At 57.1% G+C, this 13,076-nt stretch overlaps 1 protein-coding gene across 3 annotated transcripts; it reads right to left on the bottom strand.

Moving 5' to 3' along the window:
• Positions 1-8,691, bottom strand: CHST3 (carbohydrate sulfotransferase 3). Of its 3 annotated transcripts, none has more exons than XM_041490122.1 (3): positions 8,602-8,691; positions 2,529-2,733; positions 1-2,379 (listed from the first exon to the last, which is right to left on the bottom strand). In XM_041490122.1, the coding sequence occupies exons 2-3, from the start codon at positions 2,663-2,665 to the stop codon at positions 1,149-1,151; spliced, it is 1,368 nt and encodes a 455-aa protein (XP_041346056.1). In that variant the 5' UTR covers positions 2,666-2,733; positions 8,602-8,691; the 3' UTR covers positions 1-1,148. The 3 variants fall into 3 exon arrangements, with proteins under 3 accessions (XP_041346056.1, XP_041346057.1, XP_041346055.1); XM_041490123.1 differs by lacking the exon at positions 8,602-8,691 and adding an exon at positions 3,058-3,131; XM_041490121.1 differs by lacking the exon at positions 8,602-8,691 and having other exon boundaries at positions 2,529-2,758.
• Positions 8,692-13,076: the final 4,385 nt, after the last annotated feature.

Raw genomic sequence — 13,076 nt, 5'->3', positions numbered from 1 at the left:
GCCCGAGGTGGAGACAACCACGCTCCACCAAAATGCTCAACTTCTCCCTCAGGTGGCTGCCATAACCCAAAAATACCTGGGGGAGAAAAAGAATGAGCTACAAAGAGGGCTAAAAATAGGCATTTTAATTAATGAAATGTGAATTAGAGGGGGCAGCTCGGCACTGGGTCAACATCTGCAAACAGCAAACACCCTGAAACTCCCTGGGCCTCTACCAGGTTTGGCCACCCATTAGTGCTGTTAACACGTATTTCTGGCACTCCCCTGGGCAGGGTACACCCACCAATACTAAGGAGACAGGAGATGCTTTGGACTTTGTGCTGGTGGCTTTGTTTTTAATCAGATAAATCTGACCGTCTTTCAGCACCGCCGAAGTTCGCAGTTGGTGCTGCACGGGTGGGTTACAGCCCATCAGTCCTTGGGGGCTCTCCCAAGATCATACAGAAGGACACATTGGTGGTCTCCAGCTAAAATGTGACCTCTCTTCTGGGTGTTTCCCTTTGTGGTATGTTGTGCTGCTCTGATTTTTGGGCTTAGCTCCTTGACCAGCCTCCCCCTCCTTTTCACATAATAAATAAATAAATTCACCTGGTATGCAAATACACAGGGAAAAAAGGAAATAAACCCAAACCTCCAAAAACAAGTTTGAAGAGCACCAAACCATAGTCACCTCATTTTGTTGTAGCCCAAGTGCCGTCCAGGGCTCTGTGGGCAGTTTCCAGTCTCTGCTGCTGTATGAAGGCACTAAACCAAGAAGGTCTCTGGGTGCTTGCTGGCACCACAGGAATTTTGTCCTTGCCTCGTCCCAGCTGGCATGGGGGGAGGCAAGGCAGAGGTGCTTGGTCCTGTCCCCCTCTGCTTGCCATCACCCTCCTCTTCCTCAGTGCAGCTCCTGAGCTGGGGAGGTGGCCCTGTTGCCGACCCCACCGCCCCTCACCCTTACCATTTCCCCATTCCCGGAGAAATTGTGTAATTCAGGCTCTGCAGGACCCTGGGGCCAGCTCTGCCAAGACGCTCCAGCTCCTGGGGCTGCCATCTGGCAGCAGCGAGGAGCATTTCTGGGAGCAGGGACCCCCAGGTCGTCTCCGGACCGGCCGGGAGCACGGCCACAGCCCCTCGTTCCGCCCCGCTGCCGTGGCCCCGCGCCGTTACGTGACCCAGGCGGGCTGTGCCTCCTCCAGCAGGCTGAAGGAGCGGTTGGCCAGCGCTGCAGGGCTGCTGGCCAGCTTGTAGCCAAAGAGCTGCATGGCCGGGCCGCAGGCGTCCTGCACCACCTGCGCCAGCTTGAAGGGCATGCTGAACCGCCACTTGTCGAACTGCTCCGAGGAGTTCTTGCACGTGGAGTAGACGCCGTTGCCGTCGGGGGGAGCCTGCGTGTTTTTGCCGATCCACTCCTCCACCTGCTGGGTGAGGGGCAGCCCGGCGAAGCGGAACATCTCCCGCGCCTTCTGCAGCGGCGCCCGCGCCACGTCCTCGTAGCGCACCAGCATGTAGCGGCCCCGCAGCCAGCCCGGCTGCCGCAGCCCCAGCTCCGCCGACACGCGGATGCTCTCGCAGTTGCCCCGCAGCCGCTGCACCTCCTCCTCGCGCAGCGGAGCCTCCCCTTCGGACGCCCACTTCTTCCAGGTCTCGTACTTGCCCGAGAAGGCCACCATGCGCGAGGCCAGGACGGCGCGGGGGTCCCGCACCAGCTGGATGATGCGCAGGTCCAGCCGAGGGTCCTCCACCAGCGGCTGCAGGAACTCCAGCTGCCGGATGCGCACCGTCTTCAGGGCCACGTGCTGCTTGCGCCGGCACGCCTCAGCCGCCAGCGTGATGTTGAGGGGGCCGCAGCGGCGGTTCTTGCAGTAGTACTTCTCAAAGACCTTCTTGGTGCTGGGCGTGCAGACGGGCTCCTCGCACAGCGAGTGGCTGGAGCCCCGCCGAAACAAGAAAGGCGTCAGGTGGCCCTCGGGAACTGGTGAGATGAAGTTCTCTAGGATGTAGAGGTCGCAGAGGAGGAGCTGCTTGAGGACATCTCGGTAAACCAAGGCTGAGCCCACAGCGCTGGCTCCCCCTGGCAGGAAGGTCACCGTCTTCTCGACGTGCCAGAGGGGCTCAAAGAGGTAGAAGATGCTGCCCTGCTGGTTGAAGAACTCACCGACGAAGGAGGAGCCAGTGCGGGTGGTGGCCATCAGCAGGACGTGCCGCCGTGGCCCGGAGTCCCCGTCAGCTGCCAGCTGCAGGGTGATGTTGTACAGGTGGGACCTCAGCTGGGAGAAGGCAGCGTCCAGCTCCTGCAGCGAGGCCAGCGAGCCGTTCTTGGCCGGTGCTGGGCTGACCTCTGTGCTGTTGGCCTCTGCCAGTGCCTGCGGGGACTGCTTCAGTTTGTCCGACACCCTGTGGGGAGACCCAGCCCAGCCTGGAGGACAGCGGAACCACCCTGCATCCCAGCGGGGGGGGACTTGGGGGGCTCCTGCTGCAGAGGAGCTCAGGACTGGGGGAGAGGGGCTGCAAACCATGAGCTGGCTCAGATGCCCACTGCCTACCTGGAGATGAAGTTGTTCTCCTTCTCGATGATGACAAGGCTGATGACGAAGACCAGCAGGACGGCGTACTTGCTCTTCATCTTCAAGCAGTGCATCAGCTCCCGGATATCCTGGGGCAGAGCGCGTCGGATCTCCATGGGGAACACACACAGGTCCCTCCTGCACGCCGGGAAGGTGTCCTGGGCTAGGGCCTTGCCAGCCCTGCCTGTGGGGAGAAGAAGGCTCAGCATGGCGATGGTTGCCTGCAGGCAGGGTCAGAGGCTGACAAAGGCCGGACAAGAGCAGTAGAAAAGTGGAAGCTCCTCCCTGCTGCTCCATCTCACCCCCGAGGAGCAGCTGCCTGAATGCCCCATCGGCTGCTCCTCCTCCTTCCCAAAATAGATCTGCCCGACAGGACCCCTTCCTACGCTTCCACCAGCTGCCCCTGCCCACCCTGAAACCCAACCCAGGCCTGCCACCCAATAGCTGCCTGCTTCCCGCTGGCAAAAACCTGCTGCTGCCAGCGAGGGAGCCCCTGGATCATCCGGACCTTCGGCACATTGTGGCTCCCAACCTCTGGAAAGGGGAGGCTTGGAGGCTCCACTGTAGGGCCCCAGTGTGGGGCTGAACAGCTTCTGCCTTCCCCCAGCATGGCAGCAGCAGCTGCTGAGCCTCGAAAATGAAACCCAGAGAGTTTTCAGGAACAACGGCGGGCCGGAAAACACTGCTGCTGTCAGTCCCCCTCGGGGGGTAGAATGCTCCGGGGGAGGTTTTTGCCAAAAAAGGAAAAAAAAAACCCAAAAACCCAAATAATGTTGCAGCTGCTTGGTGTGGGATGCAAAGCCAGGAGACTTGGCATCCCCGCCCGGCAGAAAAGGCCCGCCCCCCAGCCTCTCCTTCAGCGCCCGAATCGCGGTATGCTGGAAACCTCTCTGAGTCACACCAAACCCACACCCCAGCTGGAGATTTTGGGTGCCACATCTGCTGTTTCGGGCTCTGGGGCAGGTCCCCAGTGTGCAGAGTTACACCCCTAGACTGTGCTGGCACCTGCCACCTGCCCGGGGTGACGCCGTTCGCTTGTCCCGCTTTCTTGGCCAGAATTTCGGTGACTCAGGGAAAGTCTATTTAGCCTTGGCTGGGCTCCAGCAGCGCGACCCCGGCAGCCCGTCCCAGCCCTGCGTTTGGGGTGAAGGAGGGGAGCCAGGCAGAGCCCCATCCTTCGGGGGCCCCGGGGTTTGCTGCAGGGGAGATGCCCTGGCCAAGCCTCGGCATCTGCAGCCCCCGGCAGAGCGTGGAGTGGGGAAGCCCTGCCAGGCATTGCGTCACGTCGCAACCTCTTCCGCGTCGTGCTCGGCCAAAATGTGCATTTTTTAGCGTTGCTCGCTGAATGCCCCTCAGGCTGGGAAGGAGGGAGCGTGAGCAGAAGGGGTGGGATGTGTCCTGTGGCCAGGGCAGCACCCCATCCTGTTGGGCTCCTGGTCTTTTCTGTGCGAGGACCAGGAATTTCCCAGCTTGAGCAAAGCACTCAGCTCCCGAGGCTTGGCTTCCAGCCATCTCGTTTCCAGCAAAACCTTCTAAAAAGAGACATCCACACCCACGCACCCAGGAAACTCAGGATTTAGTGGGATGCGGGGATTCTGGAGAGCCCTGGCAGCCCTAGAGCCGTCCCACAGTGGTCCCCCAGCTCCACCCTTTCAGCAAAGGCACCGAGATCCCCAGCACACGTGTGTGCATGCATGTGTGTGCTTGTGTGTGTTTTTAACAGCCCTGTTAGTTTAGTTTGTCATCACGCTGCTCCTCGGGGACAGGCCAGCAGCCAAGGCAGGTGCCTTTCACCAGCCACCCCTCATATCCCCCCTCCTCGGTCGTGCTCCCTCGATGACAGGATTTGTCGGAGTATTTGAGCAACCGAGAGAAAAAAATCGAATACACTGACTCCTCGGTGTGTGGCCGCACAGAGTCAGAGTCACGGCATCCCAGGGGGCGATGATCTGCATCCCTGCCCTTGCCTGGGGCTGGGGACAGTCCCCACGCACAGGGGATGGCATCAGCCGCTTCCTCAGACAAACCCCTGGGCAAAGCCAGCCCCGGGATTTCCCCCTCTAATGCCCCCAGCTGCCTGACCACAAATGAGCCACAGACCAGGAATTATTCACAGGGGTGACACAGAGAACCATGTCCGGCAGCGCTGGCAAAACCCTCATTCACAGACCCGGGGGCAGACATCATTCACTAAACAAACAACCGGCTGCAAATCCTGCCCGGGACCCGCGGGGCGGCAGCGACAGGCGCGGGGCCCCGCCAGGGCTGAGCTGTGGGGCTGGGGACACGCGGGTGACCTGGTGAGGCTGCCTGGCATCCTAAAGCTCTTCCTTGCTGGGCCCCGCACGGCGCAGCCCGGCCGGGGCACTGCACAAGCCACAAGCGCCCCTTTGTGAGGGGAACAGAGGGGCTCTGTGTCCCCTGCACGTTCCCCTCCAGGGCTCTGCTGGATGGATCAGGAGGACCATCGGGATGCTGCTGCCGCCCCAGGGTGCCCTGGCAGTGTTCACTCCTGGGGAGTGCACCTGTGTAAGCAGACAGATGGATGGACATCATCCCTGGAGACGGCAGACAGTGTCCTCTTGCTCTCCACATTCCAAAGGAAAGCAGAATAATTTCCAGGAATGCTAAACTGAGATGCTGTGGATGGCAGCACCCACAGCTCGGATGCTGCTCCCTGCTTTTTCCTATCCCTCAGGCTGGAAATGCTTTTCAATTCAGCAGGGACGGCTGCAATTCCCATTGCAGAGATTTATGAATTTCCCAAATGAGTTAAAGCCAGAAAAGGAGCTTTTTTTTTCTGAATGGTGTTGGGGATTTTGTTCCAATGCAAATCTGCCCAGGAGGGATCCTCCACTAGCAGCAAGTTAAGTTAACCTTGCCACAGCAAGAAGGAAGGCCTTGGACAGTAATGGAGACACCAAATCATTCCAATCTGCTGGAGCAAGTTTCTTGTGGGATGGATGCTCCCACTGGTGGTGCAGGTGGATGAGAAGAGCAGAGGCCTTGTGAGAGGAAGGAGGGAAGGGATGCTCCTGTCACCCTTCTGGAGGGCATTCCACAGGACTGTCTGACCAGAAGAGCAGAGCAGCGGTTTTGAGCTCTGTATTGGGAAAGGAAAGGTCTTACACAAAGCCTTGGGGCTCTCCTTCCCCATCTCTGGCTGCCCTGAACCCCCACCAGGTGAGATCCAGGAAAGAAAGATGCCTGTGGCTGCCAGGGGCAGCCGGCTGGAGGTGAGACTGCATGAAGTCACATTTTCCTCTGGCGACTCAACAGGCAACAACTGAGCTCTGGACACAGAAAGGCAATGAAACACCCACGTGCAAGAGTTCCCTCCCTGTCTGAGATCCTTCTGACCATCCAGCCCCCACCCACTCCCATGCATCCCTCCATGGAAGCCCACAGTGACCTGCAGCTAAGCTCCCTGCCCCTGGAGCTGCTGCTGCACTGAGTAATTCCCTCCACGGTCCTTTGCTTCATCAGACTTCCATCAGACACTAGGATCAGCAGAACACAGGGGTGGAACAACAAAGAGATAAGAAGCATGGGTTTATCTGCTCTCCGTGCTGCTCTTTGTCTGCAACCTGGAGGAAAAAAAAGCCCTCTGTATTTACTCTTTCAACTATTTCCGCTCCCAGCTTCCTCCCAAGGCTGGCCTTGGGAAACGTGCCACCAGAGCTTCCCACTTTGCTTTCATCTCCCAGCAATTTTCATCCTGGTCCTGGCTGTCCTCCAAGGCATGGCACAAGCACAGCACTGCTTCGGTTTGCCCTGCAGCGCAGCTAAGGAGCCTGTCCAGGCAGGTATTTTTTGGTTAAAAACATGTCTAGTCAAGCTAAAAAAAAGAGGGGAAAAAAGTCACCTCCTACAATGTTTATAAAGTTGCTGAGAATAGTCACAATCCTCATCAAATTGAAGCCTGGAAACTGCCCATTGGGGGAGAAAGTTGGGAATGGAAAGTCCTTCTGACTCAGAGGTTACACTCAGGAGCAGTAGCAGGAATGGTGTTGGTACAAACAGGCACCACTGGAACAACTTTCTTTTCATTGCCTGAGCTCTCAGACTCCACGTGCATGAGGTTGTCCCCTATCCTCTCTTTACTGTCCCACCTGTTCTCTGTGATGACCCAGATGAGCTGTCCTTGTTCCTTGTGTCCCAAAAACCACTCTGCAGAAGGGGTGTAGGGCACAGTGATGTTGGTGACAGGACCAGCACAGGCTTCACGGCCAGGACAGACTGGTCTTTTCTCTCCCTCGCCTTGGTGGTGTCCAAAGAGTCACCAAGAGTTTATTTCCTGACCCAGGAGAGAGGAGAACTGCTGCTCCAGCCCCTGGTGAACCCAGTGGGGCTCAGAGACATCAGTGCTGGGCATGGGGATAAAACATGTGCATCTGCCAGGCAGGGACCAGTCTCTGGAGTTGGATCTGGACCAGGACCCAGCTAAAACACCTTCAACCTTGAAACCAACGCGCTGGAAATCACAGGCACGGCTGGGGTGGGGTTTGCAGCACCACCTGCAGCAAAGGTGAGCGACTGAAGGCGCCGAGCTGCTGGGCAGCGAGGGGAGCTGCAGGGCAGACCACCAAGACGGGTGAGAGGACGTTTGCTCGGCGCCGGTGGCACAATGCCGGCTGCTGTGCGTGCCGGCGCCCCCCGGCCACGCTGGGAACCGCAAATGCCCGTCCCTGCTTCAATGAGCCCTTTCTTTGGGGCGCGGAGCCCACGGTCCCTCCCACTGCCCCACACTCCTTCCCCTCACTGCTCCAGCTCGCCTGGAAGCTCCTCGGCCAAACCCACCCTAAAGCAGGGATACGGCGCTCTCTGTGTCCGCCTCTGCTCGCCTTTCAGCCCGAGACAGGCGCCTGTAGCGCTCCAGGGATGCAGAAGGGACTGGTGGCAAGAGATGTTGGCGAGGGGACAGTGACCTGTGCCCGAGTCAGCACAGGGAGACTGGGGGTGTGAAATCGAGCCGTACGCTGAAGCAACATGGCAGATGTGGAAAAACTGCAGAGTTAAATGCCTGTCCTGGTGTAGTGTTGTAAATCGTTGGCTGTGGAAAGGGAAACGCTTTCCTCCAGGCACCAAAGCCAGGCTCGGTGCAAAGGCAGTGGGGCGTGGGCAGCTCTCCCCAGTGCGGCCGGGAGCAGCTGCTGAAATCCCGGCAGGCACTGAGGGGGGACTCTGCTGGGATGGCCTTTTCCCCTCAGGGTACCCTCATGCCATCCAGGGCCCGTCCGGGGCCGTGAGGGTGTCAGAGTCCCAGCTCCGGCAGAAATGTCGCTGGCTCCCGGGTGCCGGGAGCCGGCCGAGGGCCAGCGTGCCCCGGTGGCCCCGGGACAGGAGGGGAAAGGGTTCGAAGAACTTTCCAGTGCTCCCTGGTAGGGGCTGACAGGACGGATGATGCAACTCCGGGATGGTTGTGAGAAACTCTCATTTTCCAAAGTCTCCTTCTGTCGCCCCAAACGCGCTCCACTCCGGACGGAGGCTCGGCGCTGCCGCTGCAGAGCTCGATCCTATTCCATTGATTTTTTTTTTTCCCCAGTTTTATTTTTTTTTTTCCCCCTAAAGAAAGGCACGGGGAGAGCTGCTGAGCAGTCATGTGCTGGGAGGACTTTCAGCAGCAGGGCGCTGGGATCCGGCTGTCCGCCGAGGGGAGGGAGGCAGGGGAGGAAGGGAGGCACCGCCGGCGCTGCCCCGCTGCGGGAGCGGGCGGCGGGGGGCCCCGCACCGAGACAAAGGAGCGGCCGAGGCCGGAGGGCGCACAAAGGAGCCGGCGGAACCCGGGGCCGCCCCGCGGGGGGATGCGGCCACCGAGCCGCGGGCTCCCCGCCGGCCCCGCTCCCCCTGCCCGGGCCGCGGGGGTGAGCTCGGGGCCGCGGCCCGTCCTCGCAAGCCCAACTTCCCGCAAGTCCCCGCCGCGCCGGGAAAGACCCGATCCCCGCCGCCATCCTGCCCCTCGCCCCGGGGCTCCCGCTGCCCATCGCGCCGGTCCCGGCCCCCGGCTGCGCTCCGGCCCCGGCCCCGTCGGGCTCGACCCCGCTGCACCTACCCGGCGGCGGCCGCTCCGCGGGGCGAGCTCGCCCGGTCCTGCCGTACGGGAGGAGAGAGAGCAGCGGGTCCCCTGCTTTTCTTCACGGTGCTGTCATCCTCCCTCCCTCCCTCTCTCCCTCCCTGATTCCCTCCCTCCCCTCTTCCCTCCCTCCTTCCTTCCTTCCTTCCTCCCTGCCGGGGCAGCGGCGGGGGGAGCAGTCCCGGCGCCTGGACGCGGGTCCCGGGGCGGGGCCGGGCAGGGTCCCCGGGCCAACCCCCCGCTGCCCCCAGCCCGGCACGCCACGCCGGGAAACCGGGAGCTGCCGGCCCCCGCCTCGGGATCACTGGAAGGGGCCTCCACGGTGGGGAAAGGGGGAAAGTGGAGTCCTGGGAGCCCACAGACACCCCGCGAAATCGTCCCGTCTGGGCAAAAGTGAGCCTCCTCCCGGGCACGGGGTGATTTGGGCTATAGGCTTCCTGCCCAAAGCAGGGTCACACTGGGCTGGTCAGGGCTTTATCCTGCAAACCTCCAAGGATGGAGCTAGTACAACCTCTCTTTGCTCACGGCCATACTGGAGAAATTGTTTCTTCTTCTATCCACTCCAAACCTCTCCTGACCCGGCCCTCACCATCCCATCATGTGAGGAACCTGGTTCCATCTCTGTGACCACCTTGTGGGAAGGTTCCTCTTTGTTATCCTCAGCCAAAACTGGCTTCAAGGTCAGCACCTTTCTCCCCAAACTCCACTTTGTCCCCATACAGGAGCCGTGGAGGGGTTGGTCCCACTGTGGTGTGCTGTGCTGGTGAGGTCACATCTCTGTGCTCCAAGAGGACAGGGAGTGAGAGCATCCTACTGCGAGCAGCCCAGGAGCATTGGGGGACACTGCTTGTCACTGTCCCTGCAGGGCAGGCTTAGGGTCTGGAGCATTAAATCCTACAGAAATTACTATTTTGGCTGAAGAGCAGAAATTCACCCAGCTCCCTCAGAGCTCTGTAATGTTAGACACTGAGGAGTTGAAAGACATCTGGCTCTGCAAGCAGAGAGAGATCCAAAAAACTAGTACCCATAAAAACTTTCAGCCTTCTTTCACATTCCTGGCATAACTTTTCTGCTACTCATGTGGCATAGACAACAAAATGCAAGTTTTCTTGGCATTTAAGTGTGATGATCAACATAATTAATCGCTCCTCAGTGGCTTCCTGTGAGCCAAGGTGATGGGGCTGGGTTTGGGTGGAGTGCCAGCTGGTATGCAAACAGCAAGACAGGAAAGCCTGGGTGTGATCCTTCCTTCCTTCCTTCCTTCCTTCCTTCCTTCCTTCCTCCCTCCCTTCTTCCCTTCCTCCCTTCCTTCCTTTCCTTCCTTCCTCTCCCTCTCTCCTTCTCTCTCTTTTCCTGGTTTTAGCAGGCACCACAGCCAGTGGCTCTGCAATCCAGCTGCAGATAGACAGGATACCTTGAAGGGAACTCTGCCTAAATGAGGCAATCCCAGGGCTAGCAGGACCAGGCCTGTGTGGGCTGTCAGGTTGATCATGTCAGAAAAGAGCAGATGAGTCTGGCTGGCCTCACACCGCAGGAGTTTTGTGGGGTTTTGAGATGTGGTGAAACATTTTTAAGCTCCTCGCTTGTTTTTTAAGCTGGAACAGGGCATTCTGCCTCGGATTTTGTGGGCAAAGATCTTGGCAAAACCACAACGCTGATAGATAACTAATTTTGAGGTGAGGGCAGAGGGAGGCTGGTGGGCAGCTGAGCACCCGTACTAGTGGGTGTCACTGTGTTTGTAGGGTGCTTTAGCGGCAGTCCCGGGGGTGGCAGGAGCAGAGCAGGGACCTCCTCTCGCTCTGGGGCACAGCCCGAGCCCGGGGCGAGCTCCCTGCCAGCTCTGCGAGCACACGTGGGGCTCGGGACAGAGATCACCTTCCTGCTTCATCAATAATGGAGCTGGCACTGGAGGAACAAAGTGGCTTCTGCACCCCTCGCACTGCCGAGAGAGGCGGCGGCACAGCAGGGAGTTGTGTTTCCTTTGCTTACCTGCGGGATCACATTCCCTCCGCCGCCCATTCCTCCTCCCCAGGAATAACGCAGCCGCTGCTCCTCGCTCCCTGTGTTGCACAAGGGCGTGGAGGCAAAGGAGCAGTCCTCACAATGACATCAGGAGCAAGGAAAGGGCGACGTGTCTCTATAGCAACCAGGATGCTCTGGGTTTTCGGGGAATAACCAGCAGCTGCTGGTTAAACCAAGCATCTGCTGCTGGTTTTACACCCTCGGTTCAAGTTGATGATGTGGCAGTGACCAAGTCGGGCTTCAATTTGAAAAGACCTCCAATGGTTTTTACTCTGTTAGCACCAGGGCAGCATCTTCCTAGGACATTTGCATGATAAAAAGCATTGTCCCATCTCACAGGATCTACTTCAACAATTTGGGTACAAAATAGAGGTAATCAGTTGGTTTTTGGGTGGTAAAATCTACTTAAACTGTAGGAGACAAAATGGTGTGGAAATTTGAGTTAGTCTATAGGGAAGAGAACAATTTGAGGTAAAAGTGAAGTAATCAACAGGTAGGAAAAAAAGTTTGTCCAGAAAACTTTAGGTGATCTGTAAGGCACAGAGAATATTTTGGGGCTAAGATCTGAGATTATCTGTAGGGGACAGAATTACTTTTTTTTTTTTTTTGCAATAAATGTAGGCAATCTGTCGGGGAAAGAATGAATATTTTGGAGATAAGACAGAGGTAGTCAGAGGGTTCTTTTGATTGTAAAATCTTTGCTAATCTATAGAGGACAAAATGAACTTTTGAGGTCTAAATGTGAGTTAATCTCTAGGGAACTAAGTCTTCATCACAGATTATTACACAATATTGTCTTTTCAGTTTTAAAAACATCTCACTCAATGAGCAGCAGGACTGATCCAAACCACTTCCACCTTTTTTAAACACCAGAGGCTTCATCTGCTGGGAGCAGAAAGTGGGAAACCTTGACAAATAAATGCAGGGAGATATCAGGGAGTTGCAGACTGGTTTAGGTTGGAAAAACCTAAAAGATCACCTAGTTCCAACCATGAAATCTATTCTTCCACTGTATTATCTAAAGCCCTTTGAGCTGGTAAGAGTTAAAAGCAAATCTCCCGATCTTCAGGGAACAGGCTAACTTGCACTTTCCTTTGGCATAATAAAGCATTGCTATTTCTGCACCTTTTTGAGTCTCCAAAGATTGTTTAAAACAAAATGCCTCATGTAGATGCTGAGTGTGAAAATAGAAAACCTCAAAGGATGCAATTTGTTGGCAGAAGACTTTACAATTCCTCCTCTTTCCCTTTTCCCAAAGGAAATGAAATAATTACTAACAATTTTCCCCACCCTCTGAAGGGTGTGGGTGTATCACCCTGGAGCAGGGAGCAGGGTGTGTGTGGGTGTGTGCACAGCCATCCTGGGGGCTCCAGTTTCCCATAACCTGCACCAGGCCTTCCCAAGGAAAGCACTTTCAGTGCTTTAATGAGAGCTCCAAGGACTCCCTGGCTGTGGGCTGGTACCAGGAAGGTGAGTGTGAAAATCCTCGTTATCTTCCAAGGGCTGAATGTCATTTTTAATCACCGATCCACCTGTCCTTGGACTTTTCCTCTTAAACCTTCCCACATAAACCTCACAAGGGAGTTTCCACCCTCTGTGCCAAGGCTGCCCTACTTTTCCTGTGGAATGCAGAACTAAGAGTTGAAACTTTTCTAGGGTTTTTTGTTTGTTTGGGGTTTTTTATTTATTTGTTTTCCGGTTGTTTTGTTTGTTTGCTTTTGGGGTTTGTTTGCTTGTTTGAGTTTTTTGGGTTTTTTTTTGGTTTGTTTTTATGTTTGTACGAATAATTAAAGACTTCTATTCCCTCGTACTGGGAAACCTCTCTCCTTGTAACCATCAGCGGGGTGTTCCACCCTCTCTGCCGCTGATGGCTCCTGTGTCAAAGAAGGCTGTAAAAAAAGCCAAGCTCGGAAACTCCGTGTTTTTAGCCCGTTTTCAGAGCCCTGGGCCGCAGCTGCTCCTCTCCCCGCTCTCCTGCTGCCACCTGCCGACCGCCCGCTGTCCCCTGGCCCCGGTGCCAGCCGCTCCCAGCATCCCGCAGCCCTCACTGCAGCGCTGCCCCTCGGCTTTGGAGGGCTTCTCTCCCAGGGAGCCGAGCTCCCCCCGGGCTTCCTGGCCCTGCAGGTTGGAGGGGGAAAGCGAGCTCTGCCAGACCCCACATCTGCTTTTTCTGTTCCTCCTTCCCCATCTCTTCCACGGATTAACCCAGAAAAGCTCCTGTTTGCTCCCTGCCTAACCCTTGTCTCCCTGGCAGTGCCTGTTCCTGCCTCAGCCACTCTGCTGTCCCAGACCCCATGCCACGGTGCACAGCCCTGGTGCATCAGCTGTCACAGGGAGGGTGTTGCCATCAAGAAGAAAAAGCAAATTGTCCACCAAGAGGGCAGACTGCTGTCCTCTGTGACAGAACCCAGGGGCTGGAGGAGATGACAGCC

The sequence above is a fragment of the Pyrgilauda ruficollis genome, unplaced genomic scaffold (genome assembly GCF_017590135.1).
Source record: "Pyrgilauda ruficollis isolate IOZ18807 unplaced genomic scaffold, ASM1759013v1 scaffold98, whole genome shotgun sequence".
Lineage (NCBI taxonomy): Eukaryota > Metazoa > Chordata > Aves > Passeriformes > Passeridae > Pyrgilauda > Pyrgilauda ruficollis.
This window is presented reverse-complemented; position numbering and strand designations above follow the sequence as displayed.